The 27,580-nt window shown below is 40.9% G+C and overlaps 1 protein-coding gene across 1 annotated transcript in view; it reads right to left on the reverse strand.

Moving 5' to 3' along the window:
• ARHGAP35 (Rho GTPase activating protein 35) overlaps positions 1-27,580 on the reverse strand; it is a 110,066-nt gene that overhangs the window by 54,390 nt on the left and 28,096 nt on the right. Inside the window, exons 2-3 of the mRNA XM_084612468.1 lie at positions 18,993-22,896; positions 734-878 (exon numbers count right to left, since the gene is read on the reverse strand). Coding sequence (XP_084468594.1) covers positions 734-878; positions 18,993-22,691 — 3,844 coding nt within the window. The 5' untranslated portion in view covers positions 22,692-22,896. The remainder of the gene's footprint in view (positions 1-733; positions 879-18,992; positions 22,897-27,580) is intronic.

Consider the following 27,580-nt stretch of genomic DNA (forward strand, 5'->3'; position numbering starts at 1 on the left):
GGGTGTTATTTTCATATTACTCTCTGGCTACCACATTTATTTCTGTGGCTAGTAAGTATTTGGCAAACTTCTGAAATCACAAGAATGGCACTTTACATCTTCGGTGCACTACAAACCTTAATACATTTGCCAAACAGAATGAAATTAAATGAGTTTTTATTGTTGACATGAAACAGCAAAGTGCGCAGTTCTACAGCATCTGGATGCAATTTCAGTGTAGCATGATTGAGGCACAAGCCCAAGCCCACATCGGCACCAAAATAAAGTTCAGCTTTAACCCAACAAAGCAAATTATCTCATTTTCTAATCTCATGAAATACAAATGATTTGTCAATTACTAATAAAAATCAGGGAAGCTGAAATTGCAAGGAATGGGGATTCAAGTTCATAACCTAAATACTGTATTGTATTCAGCATTTCAATTTAACCAATTAGACTGCTTGTAATGCAGATTTTTGTATACAACCTGTTTTTTGTTTTTCCCCCCCCCCCCAAAAAAAGTGCAGTGCAACCTGGCTTACTTAAAGGGTTAAGTGCAGGAAGCTTAAGGAAAATGTAATTCCAGTCTTCCAATATATAAAAAGGCATCTGCATACAAACATTTTTATAAGCCTCTCTCCCTCAAGGGTAATATGATCCTGGACTTCCTAACAAACTAAAACATATGACTTTTGCACCAAGCTCCCAGTGGATGCTTTTACTCATTGATGCTTGCCCCAAGAGAAATTCTTACCTGTTGCTTCAATGTACTCAATACATCGCTCGATAAAGATGGGAATAGGCTTTTCTGGAGTCACTACAGTGGACAAAGGCACCCCAAAATAATTACTTTCCCACTGAGTCTTTGTGATGGATGGCCGAGGCTTTGGCTTTGGTTTCTGTGGAAGAGAATATCCTTGAATTAATATAACAAGAAAAATACCACAACATACACAGGATAATAAACTCTAGGACCCTGCGAGGTCAGAGGGTCCTGCCCAAGCCCAAACATCTATGTGGACATATAAGTACCAATGTGGACACAAGAACAAATGGATATAAACTGGCCACCAGGAAGTTGAGACTTGAAATTAGACGAAGATTTCTAACCATCAGAGGAGTGAAGTTTTGGAATAGCCTTCCAAGGGAAGCAGTGGGGGCAAAAGATCTATCTGGCTTTAAGATTAAACTCGACAAGTTTATGGAGGAGATGGTATGATGGGATAACATGATTTTGGTAATTAACTGATCTTTAAATATTCATGGTAAATAGGCCTAATGGCCTGTGATGGGATGTTAGATGGGGTGGGATCTGAGTTACCCAGGAAAGAATTTTCTGTAGTATTCTGGTTGGTGAATCTTGCCCATACGCTCAGGGTTTAGCTGATCACCATATTTGGGGTTGGGAAGGAATTTTCCTCCAGGGCAGATTGGAAGAGACCCTGGAGGTTTTTTGCCTTCCTCTGTAGCATGGGGCACGGGTCACTTGCTGGAGGACTCTCTGCTCCTTGAAGTCTTTAAACCACGATTTGAGGACCTCAATAGCTCAGACATAGGTGAGAGGTTTTTCACAGGAGTGGTTGGGTGAGATTCTGTGGCCTGCATTATGCAGGAGGTCAGACTAGATGATCGTAATGGTCCCCTCTGACCTCAGTATTTATGAATCTATAATCGCAATTAAACAGTCCCATAAGCTCGAGCCCTGTGAGTCCTAGTCAGCTGGCATAGGCCAGCAATGCTATCTAATTGAAGTGTATACATACCCTAAAACCACTTGGAAACTTCAGCTAGTTCAGACTGTGGCTGCCCATTTATTTAGTGTTGTTCTGCATAGGTAGCACATTATGCCTGTGCAGTTCTAGCGCACAGATGGTTCTAGACATACTTGAAGTAATAGTTCTCATCTTTATAGTTTGGGCTATAGTTATCTATGAAACTATCTCCATTCTTTGAATGATGCTGCAAATAGCGGAGATCAACAGGGCTATCTGAGTTTACTGTCCACAGATTTATACATCAGTGGACCACAAGAAGGGCACTCTAAATGAAGAGCCCTTTATCCACCGGAATTTCTTTCATCTCTATCAATTTTTTGTCCTGTCCCCATCCCTCCCCACACACACAGTCTTTTTCTTAAGTGGGTAGCTATGAGAGGATGGTTTTGGTTGAGTGAAGAAGTTCTCTGCAACTTATTTTGGGCATTGTATGTATTTAATGGTTTTTTAAATGCTCGTACATCTAAAGAATAAAAGTTGGCTAGTCAAACACTTTTCAATAGGTAAGCTGGCTAGTCAAACACTTTTCAGTAGGTATCAATTCACAAAATAAGCATTAACAGTCCCTCCAGATGAGGTAGATGGTAGGAGATCTAACGGAAGACACAGCTGTTGACGTGTTGGACAATATTAATCAGTGGTGGCTCAATTTCCATACAGTTTCTAGTTTGACAAAAATAACTTATGAGAGCAGGTGTCCAGATTTATTTTGAGACCTGGTGAGTTGATTATTCTTACTCAAACTCCTGACCTGCAATGTCATAGAACTGTAATTCCAGAAGCCTAATAACTGTATACAGCTGCATGAACAAACCTCCCTAGAGAGAACTGCTATCCAGATGCTGGGCCATGTGACTCCAAGAAATTCTCACACACACACCTCACATTGTCTATATCCCCACCCCGCTGGAACAGATCACTTCCTGTTTAGTCTGCGTTTCTATAAAACTTCCTCCTGCATAGCAGTGGTGACACACATGGACACATTAGAACAATACTGAATTTGCAATAATGAGGGAAATGTTTATTTTTGTGCAACAGGCACAGCATCTTGTTTGTGCCAATAAAAGCAAACAGCAAATTTAGAATAGGTATCACGTGACAAATTTAGTAGGAAAAAAGTGGTGAAAAAAGGAACGAAAACCTTGTCCACACCTAAAGCTAAACCCACACAACAATTGTAATGTAACCTACTACATGTACCTCTGTGTGCTGGTCCTGTGTACAGAAAGTGAGGAAAAAGTGAGCAGATCAGTACAGGGAGACACTTATTTCCACCTTTCTAATATATGTAGTTTACAGTTCTCAATCCTAATATCAATCCCTTGCCACACCTACTATGTCTGTGATGAGCAATTTGTCACATGCCCCTTTGCTACGTGCATGCTTGCTCTGTGCAATAAATTAACAGGTGAAAAAGAGACACTGTCCTCTCAGATTTGGCTCCAAGAACAGACGAAAAACCTCAGCAGACCCCTTTTGGGAGGCTGTCTAAAATAATGCTGCCATAGTTCTAGCTCACAGATCTACTGAAATTCAATGCAAATTTCATCACGTACAACTGCCAAGACGACAAAATCCTCATCTGTCGTAACTAACCCTATGAAGTACAGCACACTATGCTTGGACAGAGCTAACAGAAGAGAGACCTCTTCAACACAGAAGAAGTTTGCAATCAGTGTTTCAGTCAGAGATCCAACAGTGAGATGACAGGAAGTTGTAACTGGGATGACTCCAAACACTAGAAAGCTTTCACATTGTACATCATTTTAATCATCTATAGCAGGGGTTCCCAACCTTCTCCTTTTCGAGGTCGTCCCCCTCCCCCCCATCATCCTATAAAAACTCCATGGTCCAACTATGCCACAACTGTTTTTCTGCATATAAAAGCCAGGGCCAGCGTCAGGGGTTAGGAAAGACGACAATTCCCTGGTACCCCATGTCACAGGGGGCCCCCGCAAAGTTAAGTTGCTCACACTTCAGCTTCAGCCCCAGGTGGAGGGACTTGTGAGCCCCGGTCTTCAGCCTCAGGTGGTGGGGACTTCAGCTTTCTGCCATAGGCCCCAGCAGGTCTAATGCCAGCCCTGCTTGGCGGACCCCCTGAAATCTGCTCACAGATCCCTGTGGGCCCTGGACTCCTGGCTAAGAACCACTGATCCATAGTACAGCAGGATGATGGCGAAATACAAATACTAGAACTATGAATCTCTCTCTTTCTTCTTCACAAGTAGTAGCTGGATGAACCATAAAGGGGAAAGAAACTGCTGATAAATGTTTACAGGAAGCAAATTCTGATGACCTAGCAGATTTCTAAAAAGGTTTGTGAGGGTATGTCTTCACTAGTAATGTTAAACGTGGCTGTGTAGTCGCAGTACCAGCACTGGAAGAGAGCTCTCCCAGCGCTGTAAAAAAACCACCTCCAGGAGGGGAGTAGCTCCCAGCGCTGGTGCACCGTCTACACTGCCACTTTACAGCGCTGGAACTTGCAGCACTCTGAAGGGGGGGGGGGGGTGAGGGGGTGTTTTCACACCCCTGAGCAAGAAAGTCATAGCACTGTAAAGTGGCAATGTAGACAAGGCCTTAGACTCGTCCGAAAGGCAATAGAATGCTTGGTAACCTGTAGCTCTATCTCTAGCCTCCTGTGACTAGATGTGGTGTGCACCAAAGTCAGGGCATCAAGGAAATTTGAGGCTACAACATATGTAGAAAGCCACACTAAAACCCTTCTAGAACTTCAGGCAATAAAAGCGTTACTGTGTAAATTTCAGCTGGAAATGTCACCCTTTGGTGCCACCTGCCAGATGTCTAATGGACAGTCCCCTGCCCTTAGCTAGGCATGCATCACTCTTTAGGGAATCATTAAAAGGGTTACAGGGCAGCAGCAGGCACTCAGCAAGAAGAAAGCAACACCATCCCAACATCCATCTTCATTTACAGCAGCTAATTCTCAGTTAGCAAATCTGACTGAAAGCCTCTACAAAATAGATAAATCAAGTCTTTAGAAAGATAGACGCATGTCAGTGCTACTTATTTTTTAAACACCTAGAATTCACTAAGAAAAATCACCAAGAATTGTACTTACAAAAAGCATGTCCTGATCATACAACAGAACTGCCTGCCCCACACATCTCCTGCTCAGAGAGAATATAATTGTTTGGTCTTTAAAAGGGCAAGGACTCTTCACAGTACTTCAGGCATGCTGACAGTTTCTATAAAAACAGCAGGTGTCTTGGCTGGGTCTCAGCATTAAGAACCTTGCCAGAAACAAAGGCCTGCCTACATACAGGGATATTTGTAATTTATGCCTGCACTGCTACGTAGGAGACTCACTCAGAATCTGCTCCAGGACTCCAGCTTCTTGGCTTATGGAGACCAGAAAAGGGTGGGAGACAAGGGATTAAGCAGCAGCAATGACAATATTCTTGCTTTCCGAGGAAGGGCTCCAGGACCCACTTCTGAGCACCGCATGAAGCAGCTCATTTTTCATTGTTCTTCTCCTCTCAAAACAGAAGCTCTGCAAGTTGCTGTAACAGGTAAAGTAGAGAATGGCTTCAGAGTGAGAGGAAGTGGAAACCAGAGAAAGGACCAGAAACTAGAAGTGGGTAACTGCCAAAAAGCTTCCAAGTTTATGCTTTGTACTCCCTCTTAATGAAGCAATTATATCATGATCCTGCTGAGAGTTCTCCACACAGACTTAAAAGCATAGCTATCTTTATTTTAAAAATATTTAATCTGTAAAGTGGGGGAAATATTTAGCTCTCTCACAGGTGTGAGGATGGATTAATTAACAGCTGTGCAGAACACGAAACCACAGAGTGCTGAATAAATGCTAATGTATTATGCTTTGGACAACAGTATGGTACACAGCTGACAAAATGGTATATGAGGTTGTGTTTATTTTTTTTTAAAGCAATAAAGCAGAGTCTGGTCGCTGTTCAGAGAACAGAACTACCGTGAGAGCCAGAACTATTCGGATCTTTGCATTCTTGAAGTAGCTCATTGATCTGTTGGAACTTGGCAAAAAACAGTATTTCTACTCAACTCAGCTGCACTGCAAAGGCACAGCCACAGCACGTCCAAGGGTTGGACCAGATTGCACAGAGTGATACACTGACAACGGCGTGGCTTCAATGGCCAGAACATGGAGAGAATTCTAACAGCAGCCCAGAGAAGGGGGGCCTGATGGTTAAGGGCAAAAGCTGCCGATTCTGATGGTTAACTGCCAAGAAGCATCACACAGATGATGGCCTCTCTGCGTCTAACCCATATCAGGCAAAACTTTAGGCAATTCACTTGGACAAGACTTATGTTCTGGGATGAAGTTTTAGCTACTCAATTACAAGACAAGATTAAAGACGAAAGAAAATGGAGAAAAATGTAAATGAGGACTGAAGGGTGGGTTCAGCAATGACTAGAAGTATGCTGGCAGCTTTTTTCAACTTGCAATCACAACCAACTTGTAAGGAGGTCACAAGCAGAGCTACCTTTTCCCACTACACATCTGTGAGGAACTGATGCTGGAATCTGGTTACGGGTACCACTCACCAGTGCTGATATGCGTTACCTGATACACCAAATGAGAATAAAATTGGCACTGTGCAATCCTAATTAATCTAGGCACTGTTCCAGTGTAGGCAAATGGGGCTACTCAGCTCCACATATGCCAGCCTGAAACCGAAAGATGAGGAAAAGGCATACTAATACTTCCTTACTAAGCAAAAAAGTCAGCCGTCTTTTTGTTCTATGTTTGTACAGTGTCTAGCACACTAGGGTCCTGGTCCATGACTGGGATTTCTAGGCACTACAATAATACAAATAATAAATAATTGTATTTTTTAAGTGAATTTAATGCTGGTGAAAGGTGTTGGATTGGTAATTCTGGAGACTGAAGTTTTCTACTTACAGTACAAACAGCAGTAAGACAATCCGACTTCTGTGATTGTCTCAAACCTGATTTGAATAAACTATTTCTAGCATTCAGAAAGGTTGTTCAGCTTCAGTGTGTCATTCAATCCTTGGCTTCCAAGGAGACTGTCAATTTGTAGGGCAATTAGTGACAACAGTGATGATGATTTGTGAAATATGGATGCACATCCTTGTTTGGGGCTGGACCAAAAGTCCATTTGTTTGTTTCATATGGACCACTGAAGTTGGAATATGCTAAATTTCCTAACATCCTGTGCTGGATTCAAACCAGTAATCTACAGAGTTAAAGTTCTGTTGCATTAAAACAAGGTAGCTGGAACTAAATTACATCATCTCTTACTAGCTGTGATCAGACAAAGTACTGAATCAGCTACAGAAAGCTTGCAGACTATGGAAGATGGTGAGAAAAGAAATTTATCATGAAAATAAAAGTGACTGAAAGGCTAGCAGAAGCCCACACTGGACATGTTACTCTGAGAGTTGGCCTCATGAAGGTGCAGATGCCATATGCTTTAAGTAATGCACTATTGCATGGATTATATTAGGCATACTGTCTCCAAGGCCACTGTGAACATTCATGAAAAGATAGAATTGAAATGGTAAAAAGAAAAGGAGTACTTGTGGCACTTTAGAGACTAACCAATTTATCTGAGCATAAGCTTTCGTGAGCTACAGCTCATTTCATCGGATGCATACTGTGGAAAGTGTAGAAGATCTTTTTATACACACAAAGCATGAAAAAATACCTTCATGCTTTGTGTGTATAAAAAGATCTTCTGCACTTTCCACAGTATGCATCCGATGAAGTGAGCTGTAGCTCACGAAAGCTTATGCTCAAATAAATTGGTTAGTCTCTAAGGTGCCACAAGTACTCCTTTTCTTTTTGCGAATACAGACTAACACGGCTGTTACTCTGAAATTGAAATGATGTAATCAAGCCCCTTGTGATGCCAGGAGCTTGGATTTCATGAGCCAACAGTCTTCTCCCACATACCTGGAGGGATCTTTGCCTTTTACAGCAACAAGCAGATAGCACTGAATAGAGTGAGGAAGGCTACTAACAAAAAGCTGTCAGGACAAAACAGGAATATGTTAAAACAACACAAAACTTGCAGAACCAATTAAAATGCCAAGCACAATTTGCCTCTTACCAAACAAATTCTAAAGGCTGCTGAACACTCTCCTCTATCCATCCCTGTCTTGGATTTAGTGCCAGTGTATATTTTGCTCTATTATATCATTTGAGTCTTAAAATAAGATAACTTTCTGACCAGAGCTCACATTTTAGACCTGAGGGAGAAAATTAATTTTTTAGCCCAAAGAAATGAGCAAAATCTGCCATGCAACAAACTCTAGTATCAGATGAGTTACTTAAAGATTAGAGGGAATTGGATCCTCTTATTAGCACCTTGCTCTTTGAAGATGGAGGTCATAATGCCTTAATTGAACTTTTCCTATTTTCTATTTGCCAGATTCAATCAATTCTTCAGGGACAGTTAATGGATTTTGCAACATATCTATACAGATCTTTCAGCAGATTAGAAAATGTGGAGTATTAACCTTCATTTTACATCTATACAAAGCAATGAGTGTGTAAGTGTTATGTTAGTTTTAAGACCAGGAAAACAAAATGACGAATAGCTAGGTGACCTTGGGCAAGCCATAACCTCTGTGCCTAATTTACCCCCATCTGTAAAAGGAGGATAATATAGTTACTAACTGCATAAACAATGGACCAGAGAACCACAAGAAAACATGACTTACAGAGAGATTTAATAAGTTGTAGTTAGCTTACTGAGAAAGCTAAGAGGCACCTACGTCATGTTCTATAAGCACTTCCACACAGTCAGATAATATCTGAGTAGAAGGCTCTTTAGTCAAACAAAGACACAACAATATCTAATGGCCGAAAGTTCTAGATAAATCCAAACCTGAAAATGAGGCACCATTTTTATTTTTATTTTTTTTATTTTTTTTTTTTAAAACAGAGAAGTTAACCACTGGAACAACTCACCACTGGATGCAGGAAGCACAGGATAAAATTCTATGGCGTGTGTTATGCAAGAGGTCAGACTACATGAACACAGTGGGCCCTTCTGCCCGTAAAAATCTACGCACATACCTGCTACATCCACCAAGTGTACCTATCTAATGCAGGTGAGCTTACTTCAGGAAAATAATTGCCAGAATACAGCCCTTATCTGACAAAGAATGAGTTCAACAGACTGATGAGTTGAGGTATTTTTTTTGACTCAAAGAATCAGAGCATTGACTGGTGCCAGCTCAGGAATTCCTCAGGGTAACATGCTATTGCAGCTTAAAATTTTAAGTTTAATCGGTAAGTGACTAAAAAGGGACACCAGAACAAGTATTTTTACTCTATTATTTATTCCCTCTGAGGAGCTTGAAAGATTATTTGTCATTATTATAAAAATTATTAATTCTTTCCGTTTTCTATTTGGCAAATATTTTAGGTTATCTCCATGTGTTTCCAATGGAGCTTGAAATTAACAAAGCCTTTCAATTTACTTGTTTGTGCATCAACATCAAGATCTAGTAATTATGTTTGGCAATTAACTTGTGCTCCTTCTGCTGGCTCTGAAATAGCCAATCACAAAACATTTTTTTAATCCAGGTATTCCATAAGCAATGGGTTTTGGAGATTTCCCCTGTCCTGTGATCTTTTAGTTAAAAAATACTTCAAATTTTCAGCTGTGATCTATTTTTACAGCACTTATCGCACAATATTTAAGCACGGAGTTCTGCACCTAAATTACTAAAATGTGTCCCTTTAAGCCAATGCACAGTTTAGCAGGTCTATGATTATATGTCTTTCCTATAGAAAGGAGCTCTCTGTATCAGCATTTCTCATGCACCTCAGAGATTGTTTCCACCCAGTTAAGACTGTCTCACTTTATGGGTCAAGAACTGATGGAAGTTCACCTCCTTTTTAATTAAAACTTGATTTCTTGTCAGAGCTCTCCTTGCCATTGAGGGTCTTAGAATAGAGAATATAGTTTTCTAAAAATAGGCTTTTTCTTATTCTTATTTAATTCCCAATGGTGTTAAGCTCTGACAGACTTTAAGAGATTCTATTTTTATAATTCAAAGTAAGTGCACAATACATAAAGGTTTAAAAATTGCAAAAACCTCTCCACTTCAAAACAATTCCTCAGACTGTACAAGACTTCTACCAATTCAGCCCTCCTCTGTTTTTCAGGAAGAGCGTTCCAATGCCAATGAAAAGAAGTAGACCACCCTGCCCTGCTTGCCAAGGGACAGCTGCTGCAAGTATGAAATCACCACTGATTTGCGAAGCAGTAGCAACAGTGTTTAAGAAGACAAGAGTTTAAGGATGAAAGAATGAGAATATCCTTCGCTTTAGTAGTTATTGTTATTGTTCATTGTAAGGAACAATCTTCTATAGCCCAAGTTGGCAAAACCTGTGTGGAAAGCTCAATTTGAAGCAAGGAGCAGCACTGACCTTACATAATTGCTGAATAGCCTTCTCAAGAATTTCACCTTACTGAAACAAAACTGTAGTCCAATTGGTGAGAGAGGGTGTTTACACTGCAAACCACTATAGTTCCTTACAACAAAAATTTTTTTTCCATACTGTAAGAGTACACAAGGTTCAAATTTCATACCATTCAACTTGTCTGTCAAAATTCACTGTCTTTTGAATCTGAGTGTTCACCAGCTGCTGTTTATTCATAATTCACACACAAATCTCCACATGAAAATATGAAAATTCGGGGTGGGGGGGTGTCTTATTTCAGGACTAACTCCACATTTTCCACCCTTATAGAATAAGGACACATAGGTAGGCAGCGTGACATATTATGCTTTCTCACTCAAAGAAGAGCATCTGACTCATCCTAACGATGAGGTACTGCTGGCAAGACCATACAAGCAAGGCTAACAATGACATGCATCTGGATTTCCAAAGGAATATTGGGAGAACAGTTTCTCTAGCTCACCATGACAGGTTTCAGAGTAGCAGCCATGTTAGTCTGTATTCGCAAAAAGAAAAGGAGTACTTCTAGGTCACCAGTATTTTCTGAAAATCAATTGCACAGCTCCTCTGATGAACGATCTTTAAAACACACTGGGAGGAGGTGGAGGGCGCACGGAGAGACTTTCAGCATCACTGCCCTCATGAGCAGTCCTGAAATGTACACACTTCATTTTGAAATCAAGTAGATATAGCAGACAACAGGCTGATTTCAAAATAGCTCAGAAAGAATTAAATGAAATCATGACAAACACACCCAGATGTGACTACCATGGTAGATTCATTAGAAAGGAAATTAAGATATTTCATTTACATCTGCAGCGAAACCAATACCTGGTATGTAAATTTCACAGCTTCACAGCAACTAGTAAATTAGCTGAGAAGTCAGAGAATTTCCTGCCCTTTCCCCCATTAGCATTCTGCACACGGTGCTCTACTGCTAGATCTGCTATTCTTACACCAAGCCCTTTGACCTCTTGACCTGGGCGCTGGGAAATACCAACTCTTTTAGATACACAGTGGACTTTCATCACTTATGCTTACACTACTCCTTCAAATCAGCATTTTAAATTACATGGTCTCTGCTTCTCTATTCTTCCCCTCACTCCACAAACATGCCCTCAAAAGATACTCCACCATTTATTTACAGGCATTTCTATACTGTAGTATTCAAGGGCCTATTGATTTATGGCACAATACCAGATCTGGACAACACTTATATTTAATTTTTCTCAAAGATGTGGGACAATCAACTGAAAACTGATTAGTTTTGATCATTGCATGCTCACTGGCAACACTCCTGGGATGAGGAAGTTTAAGTCTGAGAAATTATAATTGCAAATTATTTGTCCCTAAGGTGTTCCAGACTCTAAAAAAAGTAATCCACTGCTTTCTGCTGTGCTTATAAAGTTCTGTGCTTTTTACACTGATTGTACAGGCATATGTTTTAATAGGATATCATACTGCCAATGTTAAACCCATGAAGCTGCAATGCAGAGACAAAAGTCTCAGTTCCTGGTTACATTATCCTACATGTCTAATTACTAAATGATATGTTACTCAAATTATGAGGAAAGTGGAAGCCTGAAGGAGGAAGATAAAGGGTTAAGTCTCAATTTTGGGATCTACATATTATTAGAAGTAGCAATTTAGCTTTCTGGGATACATTTCTATCTTTGTATGCACTATTGTTGTAGCCATGTCAGTCCCAGGATATTAGAGAGACAAAGTGGGGGAGGTAATATCTTTAATTGCACCAACCAGCTCTTCCATGGGTCTGGGAAAGATACTCAGAGTGTCACAGCTAAATACAAGGTTGAACAGATAGCATAGCGTAAGTAGTTCACACATATTCTAAAAGACCATTCAAGATGAAGTGACCCTTAGTCACCTACTACAGGACAGGCCTAACAAAGAAAATAACAGAACGCCACTAGCCGTCACCTTCAGCCCCCAACTAAAACCCCTCCAACGCATTATTAAGGATCTACAACCTATCCTGAAGGATGACCCAACACTCTCACAAATCCTAGGAGACAGGCCAGTCCTTGCCTACAGACAGCCCCCCAACCTGAAGCAAATACTCACCAGCAACCACATACCACACAACAGAACCACTAATCCAGGAACCTATCCTTGCAACAAAGCCCGTTGCCAACTGTGCCCACATATCTATTCAGGGGACACCATCACAGGGCCTAATAACATCAGCCACACTATCAGAGGCTCGTTCACCTGCACATCCACCAATGTGATACATGCCATCATGTGCCAGCAATGCCCCTCTGCCATGTACATTGGTCAAACTGGACAGTCTCTACGTAAAAGAATAAATGGACACAAATCAGATGTCAAGAATTATAACATTCATAAACCAGTCGGAGAACACTTCAATCTCTCTGGTCACGTGATTACAGACATGAAAGTTGCAATTCTTCAACAAAAAAACTTCAAATCCAGGCTCCAGCGAGAAACTGTTGAATTGGAATTCATTTGCAAATTGGATACAATTAACTTAGGCTTGAATAGAGACTGGGAGTGGCTAAGTCATTATGCAAGGTAACTTATTTCCCCTTGCTTTTTCCTAACCCACACCCCCCCGACGTTCTTGTTAAACCCTGGATTTGTGCTGGAAATGGCCCACCTTGATTATCATACACATTGTAAGGAGAGTAAAAAGAAAAGGAGTACTTGTGGCACCTTAGAGACTAACCAATTTATTTGAGCATAAGCTTTCGTGAGCTACAGCTCATGAAAACAGTTTCCACAGTATGCATCCGATGAAGTGAGCTGTAGCTCACAAAAGCTTATGCTCAAATAAATTGGTTAGTCTCTAAGGTGCCACAAGTACTCCTTTTCTTTTAACATCCCTGTAGTCACAGGACAAAAAGGGGAGTTACTGTATTACAGATTGTTGTAAAATAGTGTTATTATTAAGACCATGATTTTTAGCATCTTGCAAAGTTATAAATTTAGTTCCCAGGCTTGTCTTTTGAAAGTATTGTGCAGGTTTCCTTTGAGGATGAGGACTGATAGTGATCAGTCTACAATTGACCTTTGTGGGGAAAAAAGAAGAGCAACTCTGTGTAAACTCAAAAGCTTGTCTCTTACAAACAGAAGGTGGTCCAGTAAAAGATATTACCTCACCCACCTTGTCTCTGATTATGATTTTAGGGTGTGTGATCCCAGATTAGATTAAGTTTGTTTGTATTTTCATATTTCTTACCTATCACAGCATTACTACAGACCAGAGCTAAGGCTGTTTAGGTGCCTTAATTACGCATTTCTTTCTTTAACATGTTTTGATTTCTTTTAAATATTGCTGTAATTCTTAATTTCTTGGGTCTACAATACTTTATTTTTGGATATTTACAGCAGCATTACAACATTTCTTACCCTTACATTACTGAGACATACTATGAATCTTAGCCTCTTAATGTAGTTCGCGTTTCCGGGAATTTCCTTAGTTTTAAAATTTAAAACGTCATACACAAAGACTAAAAAAGAAGCCTAAAAAGAATTCTACCATGCAAGATTTCTATTTATTTCAAGATATGTAGTATCAACCTTACATTTTTTTGTTTTAATTTTGACTTTTAAAGGGCAGATTCACTGGCATACGAAAACAGTGCAATGTAGCCAAAGTTCACCAGCCCGTGGATATGGGTTTAACAGTAGCTTTGCGTAACACAAAGCTGGCAAAGTGTACTGCTGAATCTATCCCTTAATCTGCAATGTCCTTTTTGGTTTAGAAGGCTGTGTGGCAGAGATCAGTGCTGTGGAAAGGGAGAAAAAGGAGAGCCCCATATGTAAATCCCAACATGTCTGTGCTTTGAAAGTTTCCCCTGCACTCCTGCCTCAGTTCATCAGTACCTTCTGAATGCACAGTGGAGTCAAGAAAGCAGTGCATGGGGAGCCTTACAAACTCTGATGGCTCACGCTAGTATGCCACCATGGAATCTTTAAAGAGCAGTGCTGGGTGGACCACAATCTACGGATGAGAATTCTTGACTAGAGACCAGGGAGCCTCAAATCAATGAGTCATTATATGCAATAGAAATGCTGGATGAAAATCAGCTGTGGAGGAAAGGTGGCAACATCACAATGGCCCCATTTACAGTTACCTGAGCCTGTCTGTAATCTGTATCATAAATGTTAATAACTTATCTTAATTACAATTTAATTTCTTCAAATATAGCCTGTGTCCATGATTTCAATTAATTTTAACTACATGGGAAGTTTGAGGTGTGCTATTTCATTGTTAAGATCATTTGAAACAAAGATGACTTACAGGTGTTAAATTTCTTAATGGACTCAAATTAACTAACTGTAGCTCAAAATTAATCAGTGAATTTACTTGTAAATTCTCAGAAAATTCATAGTGTACTCAGAGTTAGTGCTGCTAGCTTGGGGAAGATATTGTGAAATTGGAATCATGGTTGCTAAGGTTGGGGGGAATGGGAATAGGGACACAGGCAAGGCTCTGCGGCATCAGAGCTGGGAAGGGGGACACGGGATAAATGCTCTGCGGCGTCAGAGCTGGGAGCAGAACATTGGGAAACAGACTATTGGCATATAGAGATAAGCCCAACTGGTGTGAAGGGCTTTGGAATATGCTTGCTTAGAAACTAACCCCAATAAACATCGCATTGTTTGCACTTTGGACTTCCGGTCTTTTGCTGCTTGCTGTCTGTGTGACAAGAACCAGGAAAGTAAAAACACATTTTACTTACAAATCAAAGCAACTGAAATCCTACTTTAAGTGCAAATTGGAACTCAGCCTTACCTATGGAGTTGCAACAAGCACCTCTAACAAAAAAAAAACCCTATAACTGCATATAAAAGATTACAAAATCGGTTACAGCACCGTTCACCTCATAAACTCCTGATTTGCATGGAACACAATGCCTTTCCAATATGCAAAGTGAGTTTGTGTGTCTCAGCCAAATTCCGAGTAGACCTCTGTCACAAGTGAGATGATTTCAGACTTAAAGGAGAGTGCAGAAGAGACTGAACTCCACCAATGCCCTCACAGGTAACCCCCTCCATACCAGCGTTGAGGTAAAGTGGACATACAAGGCTATGTGGCACTCTTCAATTATTTCAGTTCTACCTGTTCTATTGATCAAATATTTCAGTTTCCAATGCCGACAATTAATTACCTTACGACAAATATGGTACTTCAGAAAATCCCACCTTAAGTTCTTTTGAATAAGATAGATATTAAATCGGTATATTAAAAAACTAGTCATAGGGCCATTACAAGAAACCTGTGCTCCAGCAAGCCAGAAGTCCTGTTTATTGTCTAATTCAGTAAAGGAATTTGGCAATTTTGCAGATTGGTTTCAACTGAATAGGTGTACAGCCATGCTGCTTCAGTGATATTTTCTGTTAGTAGATTTAAGAACTTTGAAGTATTAGTATCCCAGTCTCTCAACTTCCTGCTAATTTGCCTGAGACATACAGCACAACAAAATCAAAGACATCGTTCCTGGGGCAATGGAGAACTTCACTCACTAATAGATACTCCCAACATCCCCTGCCTATATGAATAAAAATATGGGGGAGGAATTTTGACTGCCAAAAACATGACAGTTGGTGGAAACAAGATTGATGTTCGCTGCCAAAGGAGTTTGGCAGCAAACACTGTGACTCTCGGTCTCTCAGTGGGAAGATGCCCTGGAAAAGAGTAAATCTGTTTGCAATGGCTGTGCCTAGTGTTGTCGGTATAACAGAGAAAAAGTAAAGCACCTTAGACTTTTTTAAAAAAGGAATATTGAAGAACCATTCCTACAGCATCTACTTGCCTAATCTAGAACTCTCAGTTCTAGGGTCTCTCTGGGTTCAAGACTTATCTTCCTCTGCATTTGTTTATTCTCCCGTTTCAGTTTTTGAGCCATAGAGGGGTTCCTTCATGATTTTTGCTAAGTGTACTTTGTGATTCATTCAGAGCCCTCCATAATAATTTATGACTTGATTTACTGGTAACGAAAGTGTTTTCTGTTTGAGTGTATTGACTTAGTGCAACAGGAGACTGTCTGAAAAAACAGGCAGGATGGGAAAGAATTGCTCAAGATAAGCCACCTCTTCGCAAACACTTGAGGGTGGTAACGGAACAATACCAGGACTATTATCTTTGAAGATTTTGCCTCTTCTCCAACTAACCTACAAAACTAGTATTAATCAGGACAGGAAAAGGCCTGAGAACACATGAGATCAAAAGAACTCTGACAGGTTTAAAAAGGAATTCTCTCTCAGGAGGCAAGTAGTTGTTCAGGGAAACCAGACTGAGATGACACCCAATTAAGGGTGTCTGAAGAAGCTAGGAGACCTAAGTTACTGTCAGGGAACGCTATACATTTAGCTAAGCTAGACATCGATGCAGACTATTTTAAAATATTTTTTGTTTTTATGTTAAAACAAACAATTATTTGGTTCTCTGAAGCATGTCTGATCATTGTATACCATTGGTCACAGACTCCTAAAATGAGGAACCACAGGTTACCCGAATTCAGTCAGACCTGCTGGGTAAGAATGCTGGATAGACAGGATACTGTAGCCTAGGGTCCAGTCTAAGAGTAGAAGAATTGCAGAATTCCACCCTGGGATAGGTAAAAGCATGAGACATGACACCTTAAGGGGTTCACTGAAAGAGAACAGAAGGTGGACACAGGTGCGGCTAGTTCTAACCATGACATACTATACTAATTCCGATGTATTTGCACAAAATTGTTGGCAATGTATCAAAGTATAATAGTTTCATGTTAACTTCTCATTACTATATATGTTAAGCTTGTCAGCGTTCCTTTTTTAATGGAAAAATATACTGATAAAACTGTTTAACAGCACTATTGTGTAAAAAAAAATAATCTCAAAGCATTCATGTAATAATATCCCAAGATGGTAGGATTATATCCATGGATAAGGATACTTTCAGGTGGAGACAAATGGACAGAGGAGGGAGTTAGAATTTAATTTTTTATTCCTGTATGACTAAATTAAGTTAAAAACAAGGCTGTAGAAGTTGCTAGCAAGGTGCTTTTAAGGACTCAATTTGACACCAATTGTTATGTAGTCACCAAAGCCTCCTGCCTCCTTTTCATGCACCGTAAAACCTATCGTTGGCATTTATTCTATATATATGAAGATGTATTCAAGCCAAAGATTACATCTTCCAACATTACTGATTCTGTACTCTTTGGCATTTCCCCACAGTAAGTTCAAGGAAAGGACCACCATGCAACATAACATATAACAAGGTGTTCATCCCTTCCCTTTACAGAGGTGCCTGTAACAATCCCCACACTCTTGGGAAAAGTGGGCCTCTGGTACCCAAGCTCTGAATCTTCAAACCAGTCAATTATACACCCCAAAAACACACACAGGGTGAGGGAAGCACCAAGAAACAGTATGCTCTGAGCTCGCTTCGTTTTCAGTGGACAAAAGTAACTACTGGGCAGCTGGGACCACTCACCCTTCTACACCGGGGTGGGCAAACTTTTTGGCCCAAGGGCCACATCGGGGTTGCAAAACTGTATGGAGGGCTGGGTAGGGAAGGCTGTGCCTCGCAAACAGCCTGCCCCCCCATCCGCTCCCTCCCACTTCCCACCCCCTGACTGTCCCGCTCAGAACACCCGAGCCATCCAACCCCCCCACTGCTCCCTGTCCCCTGACTGCCCCGACGCCTATCCACACCTCCTGACAGCCCCCCCGGGACTCCCACGCCTATCCAACTGCTTCCTGCTCCCTGACCACCCCGCCACCAGAACCTCCGCCCCATCCAACCGCCCCCTGCTCCATGTCCCCTGACTGCCCCCCAGGACTCCCCACCCCCTTACCATGCTACTCAGAGCACCAGGAGCTCACAGCCCCGCCTCCCAGCTGGAGCAAGCCACGCTGCCGCGCTGCCCGCACGGCAAGGTGAGGCTGCAGGGGAGGGAGAACAGCAGGGGAGGGGCCAGGAGCTAGCCTCCCCAGCCGTGAGCTCAAGGGCTGGGCAGGATGGTCCCATGGGCCGGATGTGGCCCGCGGGCCATAGTTTGCCCACCTCTGTTCTACACCCTCAGAAACCTACATGAGAATAAGCTATGTGGGGGGAGGGTTAAGGTGAAAAATGGTTCCAAGTGACACTGCTCTCAAAGATTTGAGGGCTGGGGGCACACTTATCCCAAGAACTGTACGGAATAAGTATGGCAATCATGTTTGACAACCACTTTTGCTACAGTAAAACAAATGCTTTAGGTTTTCTTTGGCACAACATCGTTACTGTTAAACGATTTCTTGCTTCAATCACATTAGATTGTAACATTCAACTTAAGGAAGTAACCCAAGAGTATTCTGCAAAAAACTTTATTAAGACTAAAGAAAATAATACTTATTAGGAACAATATTTTTTACTTAAGTGCAATACAAGGATCTCTCTACACAAGAGAGATGTTCCTTGGTGGTGAACTACTTACTATCATCTTCCTTCCTTCCTTTCCTATCCTCTGCTATCTTCCCCCTCATCCCCCGTGCACAGAGAACTAGTCAGAAATTACGAATTAAGAACATGTGTAGGGGCAATTTAAAAATATATGAAGTATACGAATGACTGTTAAAAAGTCATTCTGAGCCCAGTTTTTAACGCTCATACTAATTGGGTTGTCCAATCTGAGAGACTGATGCCAAGTAAACAGTTCCCCAACTACTCTGTTCTTAGAAAGTGTATGCTTTTTTCTCATGGAGGAAAAAGACTTCTACAATCCAAGGTATATTTTAAGTCCCATAAACTCTGAAGACAAAAATTAGCATCTTACCTTTGTTGTCCTTCTCAAACTTCGTAAAATGTTCCTTCTCCTTGGATCTTCCCCATCTGCACTTTCATATGGAATAACAGCATTATCCCCCTTATATCCTTGGGATGTCTGGTCTTCCTCTTTCTTCCTAATGGGCCCCAACTCATCATCGCTTCCTACACTGAAACTGGTTCTGTAACTGGCAAATCTCCCAAGTCTTGCACATCTTGTCCGATACAACACAGGTTTACTAACAACAGAAACCTTTCGACCACGTTCCAGAGAGCTTGTGTCCATTTCACTGTCTGAACCATTACCACTGCCATTAGACTGAGTTTTGTTAATATTACGAATGGTGATGATTTTGCCTTGGGTGCTGTCATGAGGCACAGAGTATATATTTTCCTCCTCATTCCTTGGTTTGACCACAGCATCCATAGGTTCTGCATAATCAGAAGGGTCAAAACCATCCGTAGGCAGCCAACTACTAGATGACACAGACTTCCTCTGTCCATCTCTATGCCCTTGTTCCAAATAAGACAGATCCCCCTTTGTAATGTCAAAGTGTACAGGGGGCTTTGGTTTCACTGGAGGAGGTACTTTGTTGTTCAGCTTGCTTTCAAAAGTGCTCATAACGGAAAAGACAGACAGACTATCATTCTCCTCCAGTTCCATTGAAAGTTTAGAATGATCTTTGGGCAAAGTGGGCAAGGACGTGTCCTCTCTAAATGGGCTGTAAGGTGGTGGCTCAGTGTCTTCTTCTGAATCCTGAAGGTTTGAATTACAATGAGGTGAGCCAGCTCGAGGTGAATTAAACACTTCTTCTGTCGTGCTGCATGCTTCAGCAGCATTATCATACATATGAGTGGCTTCAATTATATTTTTTTTCTCCACCACATCTTTAAAAAATGAGTGAAAGACCTCAAGTTTGTGTTGAGGCGGGCTACAGGGTATTGTCGTAAACTTTCCATCAATTTCTTGGGCAATCTCCTGTCCCTCAGTCAGCTGTTCTCGACTTAAGTCATTGTCTAGTATGTCTATTGAGCCATCTGTGAGCGCCACAATTTGAATGGGGATAATATCCTGCACTTCACAAAGAAAGGCACGTAACATAGCCAAGGACGCCTTACGTTTTGCTGAAAAAAACACAATGTACCCATGGACTAACCGGCTTTTCCTAATGCTGAATGAGGAATGGTATGAAAGGATGGACAGTTCTATCCGTCTTTTGTGTGGTCCTATTGGTAGTTCAAGTAGTACTGAGTTACTACTGCCACACTGGGAAGGTCTGCAGGTTTGGGACTGAAGGATAGGTAGAAGGATGTCATCTGCATTAAAAGGATCTCCACACAACAAACACATAACAATTCGAAGGTCCACATCTGCTAAATCTTTTATGCTAGATGTAGAACTTACAAGATTTAAGTTTCGCTTCGAGTCCAGTAATCCTTTCAAAACTTGACTGATTTGCTTTTCATTAATGTTACGTCCATACCCAATGCCAGCAGAAGCAGGATCAAGAAAGACACACTGTAGTTTACTGGCAATCTGTTGACCTTGCTGTATTAAGCTATGCAGTGTTTCTCCACTGGTATCCCCTCTCTTGTTAACCAGTATTAGTGTCAGAGGAAGATGAACCAAGTGATTGTCCCTTCTGCCAAGGGTGGACTCTCTACTCTTTTCAATACTTTCCACAACGTAAGATAGAGATTCCTTTGAATTATAAAGGCAGAGACAACCGTGTGGCTGAAATGTGGGTGTCTGAAAAGAATTAACAGGAAGTCGGACATTACCCTCAATTGGTCTCAAGGAAAGTTCATACATTTTACCATCTATCACATACTTGTCGTCATTTGTACACAGAGCTCGAATTTCATTTGCCAGTTCACGTGCTAGGCCATCTTTGCCAAGAATAACTAGATTGATCCTATCTATATTGGAATCAGAAAGCAAGTTTTTCTGATTGCGCTCAGATGGTCTTATAAACCTGGAACTGATCATGTGCTCGATTTTAGAGTCTATACAAACGGGGCAGCTAGGACAAGTTTCCTTAGTTGGGTGATACACAAAATGAATGTGCTTCAAAATAAGGGCGTCTCGCTCAGCTTGCAGCTTTTGTAAAGCTTTAAATCTTTGCTCTTCACCTAAAACCTCTTGAATGACACCCATTTTCTCTTTGCTAGGTTTAGCATCAAGCTCCAGCTCATAAAACAATTCTGAATACTCCAGAAGCAGTTCCTGAAACTCCTCCTTTGCCTTTTCTATAATTTGTTTTTGGTGTTTGCTATAGATATCCATATAGACAGATTCCTCCAGCCACATATAAAATTCCTCATTCATAATAAAACTACGAGCCTCTTCCCATGGTTTTCCAGGTGTTATGAAAGGGGAAGTTTCCAGATTTTCTTTGAAAGCCCTTCTCATTTCAGATCTTTTCCTCTCATTTCTCAGCTTTTCTAAGTGAGCTTCATAAAGATGCTCTGCAGGCAGAGTCTCCATCAGGTCAAAAGGAATGCATTCATTTTCCATGTTGTCTATATGGCTAGTAGCATCCCAAGGGGTCTCATCAAGAACAACAAACCATTTTAAGAAATCTGGCTTAGTCTCCAATAACTTCTCTACTTTTATGCAGCTTAGGTGATCTATTTCATCCAGATTAGGAATAAGAGCATCAAATGCTAGAGGAAGAGCAGCAAGATACATCTTTCTTCTGCGCTCTATATGCTCCTGCTTGAGGCGATAGACATGTTGTAGGAACAGCTTCTTGGCTTTCTGTGTTCCTTCCAAATACACGTAGTCCTGATATTCTGGAGACAACTGCATCTTTCGGCTGACATTCGACCATGTTTCATTGTGGTTTTTGACAATGCGGCTAACCAGCCATTCATATTTATCTTTTGATGCCGCTATCTGTTGGCTCTGCTGTTTCAAAGCTTCGAAGTAGGGGATAATTTTAGTCTTCCCCCTACTTTTATCAATTAGCTGCACTAAAGTGCTGAAAGCCAGGTCAACGTTCACATTGGATCTAGCAGACGTCTCCACAACCTGGAGGTTCTTTTTGCTTAAGGCAAAAGTATGTGCATCTCTAATGTACCGCTCCACTCCTTCATCACACTTTGTCAGGACCACCACAATGGGCTTTTTTGTTTTTGCTAGTTGATTGTAAAGATTTGAAATAAACTTAAGTTGATCATCAAAGTTCCTGTTCATACCCCTACTAACATCAATGCAGAGAAGAAAGCCATCGATCAGCAGCTTTCCATCTGGCATTTGTTTTTGTTCAAAGTCCTGTTCCAGCCCTAGCTGATCAGTGCAAAAGTACATGAGCTTTTCAGCTGATGCAAGTTTGGTTGCAGCAGCCCTTTTGATATAGGGCTGCAGGGCCGTGCTACGATGTGGCTGAAAAGTCTGGTCATCAATAAATTCAGTCTGTTCCACAATATGCATTTTACATTCCACGCAATCCTCCAGGGAACGCACAACTTCCCCCCAGTAAAGAAAGTGATCATTATTGACAACCCTTCCTCCAAAGTCACTGGTGCTGAGAACTGAAGTGTGGTCCAAATGAAAGTCATCTGCACTAGGACGCACAAACCGATTGCAGAGGCAAGACTTCCCAATGCCACACTGCCCCTTCTCTTTCTCTGTCCCGGACAATCCCACCACATTAATGTTGTAGGTGGGAATGCGAACATCTTGCTTTCTTGCCATCATCATCATCCACACATCCTGCCACAGTCAACTGCTTCCAAGAGGATTAGTGTTTCCAGTACCCCGTGCAATTTCAAAGCTTGCTGGAGGAGGGGTGACAGTTATCAATCCAGGCGGACTGCCAGGGCAATGAAGTTTGCTGTTCCCATACCGTATGCACCAGCAGCAGCTCAGTTCTCACTGATTCTCATAATTGGATAGCCTGCATTTCCCCCTAGAAAAAATAAAAAGAATAATCAGTATTACAGCTCTGAAATTATCGTACGAATAGAACTGAACTCAAGAAAGACTGTCAGTACAGTTTAATACATTGCATTTAATCACAAACACAAATGGCAACTAGTTGTAAACTGCTCCTTAAAATATTTTACCAATGCAGTGTCTCAATCTTATAATTCTGACTTTCACATTCATTTGCCATCTCCCAGAAGTCCCACTGCTTAGCTGGATATGTTTGGTCACCCAAACAAATGGGAATACTAGGCTAGGAGAGGTACTCTGACCAAAGCTACCACCTCAGCCATGAGTTTTGTAATCAGTTAGAAGGAGGTCATCTCAGCCACTTACAAGTTACAGTTCAGTTTGCATCCACTCCAGGCAGCAATTTTTCTTTCATCACATTTATGTTTGTGTATCTGCACCTACCATGCGCCTAATCCAGTTTGTAACAGTGCACTTGACAGCTCTCCTTCTTGACTCAGCAGGGGTTTGAGTGCCTGGAGAACATGCACAAAGATAAGCATAAGAGGCAACCACACCAACTGGAAGGAGGGAGGACCACCCAAACCAGTTACACAGACACAGGTGAGGGTCCTGCTCCCAGTTCAAAAAGCTGTGACAGACTGATTACAGGATGACATGTGCCAGCCTAGGCCTCTGGCAAGGACAAAACACTTAACTTTCATGGTTACGAACCAAACACTAGCCTAGCCACGATGGACACTACTTACCCAGCCATCATTATAACTGCCACATCTTGTGGTGTGTGGGCACAAACCATATGTCAGCCATGTCACTAAAGGTTACAAACTCAGCTAAAAGTTGTAGTTTGCACAAGGCCTTAGGGCGAGGGCTAGAGAAGGGAGTAACCCACCCTAGAAAGCCTGGGAGCAAGTACTCTGCAGGAAAAATGAGTCAGCCTGACACAGAGACTTGAAGGGTAGAAATAAAAGTCAGTTCTGGAGACAGGAGAAAGCCCAACCACCCCAAAGGAAGGGGGGAGGGGCGGAGAGGAGAGGAAAGGAGACGAAACACTGCATATGTATTCCTGTTTAACATATTGAAAATAATTCCTAGAGCAGCAGAATGTAAAATCTTCTGTTTGCCTTCCAGCTAAGATCAAGTATGGTACTCGTTTAATATCTGATGTGTCCTCTACCAGGAGGATTATCTCCTGCACTTGTAGGGGAACAGACTCAATCTAATAGGATCATAGTAGTTTAGAGAATGAAAAGTTCTAAGTAAACTCCATAAAACAGAATATAATTTCCATATACTTAATCAAGATTTATATACTAAAACAAGGAAGTCCTCTTAAACTAATGCCTAATGAAGGAACAGTTCCAATTACACTATTTTTCAGTATGGCGATATGTTTAAATAGCAGAAGTGAGAGAGGGGAGTTGCTTAAAAAAACCCTCAGAATGATATTGATGTGTTAAGCTTTTTAAAACGAGACAGAAAAAATAACTGGTATACTGGTAACACTGTTGGTCTTCATAGTAAGTTGCCAGTTGCCTGTGTCAGTTGCCAAGCAGTGTGAACTTTGGATACGCAGCTAGTATAAAATATTTTCCTTGCTTTGATGTCTGGATAATACAGTTTTGCAAGTTCTTCAGTTGGATTGAATTACACAATAGACAAAGGCTGCTGTAAATCTGAAAATGGTATTGTACATTTGAGTTTGAGAAGGCAATCTTAACACTTGATCTTAAGCACATTCAGCTTCTTTAAAAGGTGGTTAAAATTAGCTGAGTCACCAGGCTATATTATCTAAAAGCAACAAAAGCAATGAATATACACCGTGGCAGTCAGGTACCAGGAGTGATGACAGGATCCTTAGAGTCCAAATCTGGAGATTTTCTCCTTAGCATCTTTAGCTGCTCTAAGACCGGACATGGCTGAGGGATGAAGATCTCTACATTTGTAGGTACCATACTTCACTCTTAAAGATGAGAGTCCATAGGTGAAAGGACACAATGGGGATACTGTATGATGTAAACTATTCTTCTGAGCTGCTGTTCCATCCAAATTTTATTATTATTATTTTGAACCGCTACTCTTAACATTAAATTTAAAGATCTGATACCTCCGGGAAAGCTCAGCATATTACTGGTTCAGAAAAATTTTGCTTGAATGTTATTTTCAGGGGGAAAGGGAGCAATCCTCTCATCTATTAATGAGAATACGTGCATGTAAAGAGGCTAGGAGCTTATCTACTACACCTACTTATTTTCCAATCCTTGTCAATCTTCTGACATTTCCACCAATTAATGTCTCTGAAAATGTCAACTTCAGGTAGGGAACAAATCTGGCTCAGCTAGCTACCTAACAAAGATCTCAAGTTATGCCAGTTTACCTAAATTATGCCAGTTTACCTTAAGGTGTGTTTTTAACCTGCGTGAACATATTCTGTTTAAAACGGCTTTGGCTTACACCTGTGAATTCACCAATGCAAGGAAGATCAACATAAGAGAGCATCCACACAGGGATAACTAAATCAGTTTAAAAACACACTTTTAGATAAACTGGTGCAACTCCATATTTAGCCCAGGCCCCAGGTTCAAGAGAGAAGGGAAATCTAGAAAATACAGAATAAGCAAGCAGATTTGTCTCTGAACAGAATGCTTGCAGTAAGTTTAAGTCTTTATCTGGGCATCTCAGTGGTTTCCCTGTCTCTCCCCAGATGCCCTAACTTTGGGAACAGGGGGAAATACAAAATGTTAAAGTTACTGCTGAAATCTAGGAAACATCCTGAGTGATTTTCACAGGTATTGGATTGACAAGGAGCGCTACAAAAGTTTGTCCAACACCATTAACAGTCACATTGCATGCATCTGATGAAGTGAGCTGTAGCTCACGAAAGCTTATGCTCAAATAAATTGGTTAGTCTCTAAGGTGCCCCAAGTCCTCCTTTTCTTTTTGCGGATACAGACTAACACGGCTGCTACTCTGAAACATTGCATTTTCTATATAACTTCTGGTATAAATTAGGTCATACAATAATATACTGGGTTAAGATTTTCAAGAGTGATCACTGATTTCAGGTACCTCTTATAGGACCTGATTTTCAGAGTGCTGAGTATCCACCATCTGAAAAATCAGGTCCCTTTAGAGCATCAAGTTGGGCACTCAAAAATTGAGGCACTCAAAGTCACAAGTCACTTCTGAAAAACCTTCATCTGAAGCTACACATTATTGTCCAAATTTGTATTTTTATATTATACATGCATTTGGTATCCAAAAACGGTAACTTTTTAAAATTGTTACATCATATGTCGCTCCCTCCTGGGAACTGCGAACATGATCTTTAAAATCCTGGTTACACTGATTGGAGAAACATATAGTGTTTTGTGCGTGCTCACCTCAAAGTGTATGTGGGACTAAGCCAAAGGAAAAATTTAGCAAAGAGGCAGGTCAGACAGGCAAATCAAATTATACCGAACAGGAAAATTTACAAGGACAACTACATTGTAGGGCCTTTGTTCTCAATAACAGCCCCAAATCAGATGTGTCAGTCATTAAACATACCCAACAATGTAAGTGCAGGTAAACAACAAGTAACTATATTACACGTGTCAAGATAGGATTGTCTGTTTGTCCTGAGCTGCTGGACAATTAAGATTTTACTAGCCTGCACCTAGAACTTTTCTACATATTAATTTTTGTGTCATAAGACTCTTAGTAGAAAGGCATTCCATCAGTTTCCTGGACCCAAGTTTTGATACAGGCACATTTCAAGCTTTTTGGAAGGACAAGGTACTTGTCAGTTTTGAGAGTTACTTCAAACTGAATGCTGAAGTGATGCTCCCACACTGTTATAGTAGGACTGGATTCTGTATTCCTACACCCTAAATGAAGTTATATGGGATAGCGTATTTATACAAAACTAATGTAAAAATATCCTCACTAACAGTTCTTTTTAAAACTGATCACAAATTAACCCAATTTAAGGGGTGTTTTTGGAATAAGGAATGACAATTTGTATGCCAGCTGTAATGTGCATAATTACATGCTGTAGGAAATCAGAGTTTATAAAGGAAACCCCAAATGACCCTTAAGTATGGCACTAAAGGATGCCATTACACTGATGCTGAACATATTGTAGGTGCATCAGTGTGGAAGGATTTCCCCACAGAGTTGTAAATTTTCTCACTGCATCACAGTGGCCCAAGTGTAGAAAGTCTCTGAAATGGGTCATTTGTATCTTAGGAAAGACTGATTTAAGCTTTTAACCATCTGGATTTGAAATGCTTAATCTCACGCAACAGACGGGCTATTCTTAGGCAAAGGGCATACATGCAGCCTACAAGCCACACATGCTACGCAGCACCCCCTCACTGACCACCCTCCCCCACAAAAATCACTGTGGTATCCTCTTATAGGCCTGCACAGAAGTCTGCTTCCTTACCACCCCACAAAAGAATGTCAGCAACACAACTAAGTTTCAGAACTGTATGTGAGGATCAATTTCAGAAATTATTTGGCTAAGTGCCATGTTTTAAATCTGAAATGAATAAAAGGAGGAATGTACTAAGCCTTAATCAACAGCAAAAAGAAGGGCAACTGTGAGCGTTCCTTCATCATTTATCCTGAACCAACTCAGTTCTTAATATAGCAAATCCAACTTCACTGATACAGCAAACATGACGCAATCTCCAGGCATTTGGATTGTTCCC

Source organism: Lepidochelys olivacea (assembly GCF_965140295.1).
Source record: "Lepidochelys olivacea isolate rLepOli2 genome assembly, chromosome: 23".
Lineage (NCBI taxonomy): Eukaryota > Metazoa > Chordata > Testudines > Cheloniidae > Lepidochelys > Lepidochelys olivacea.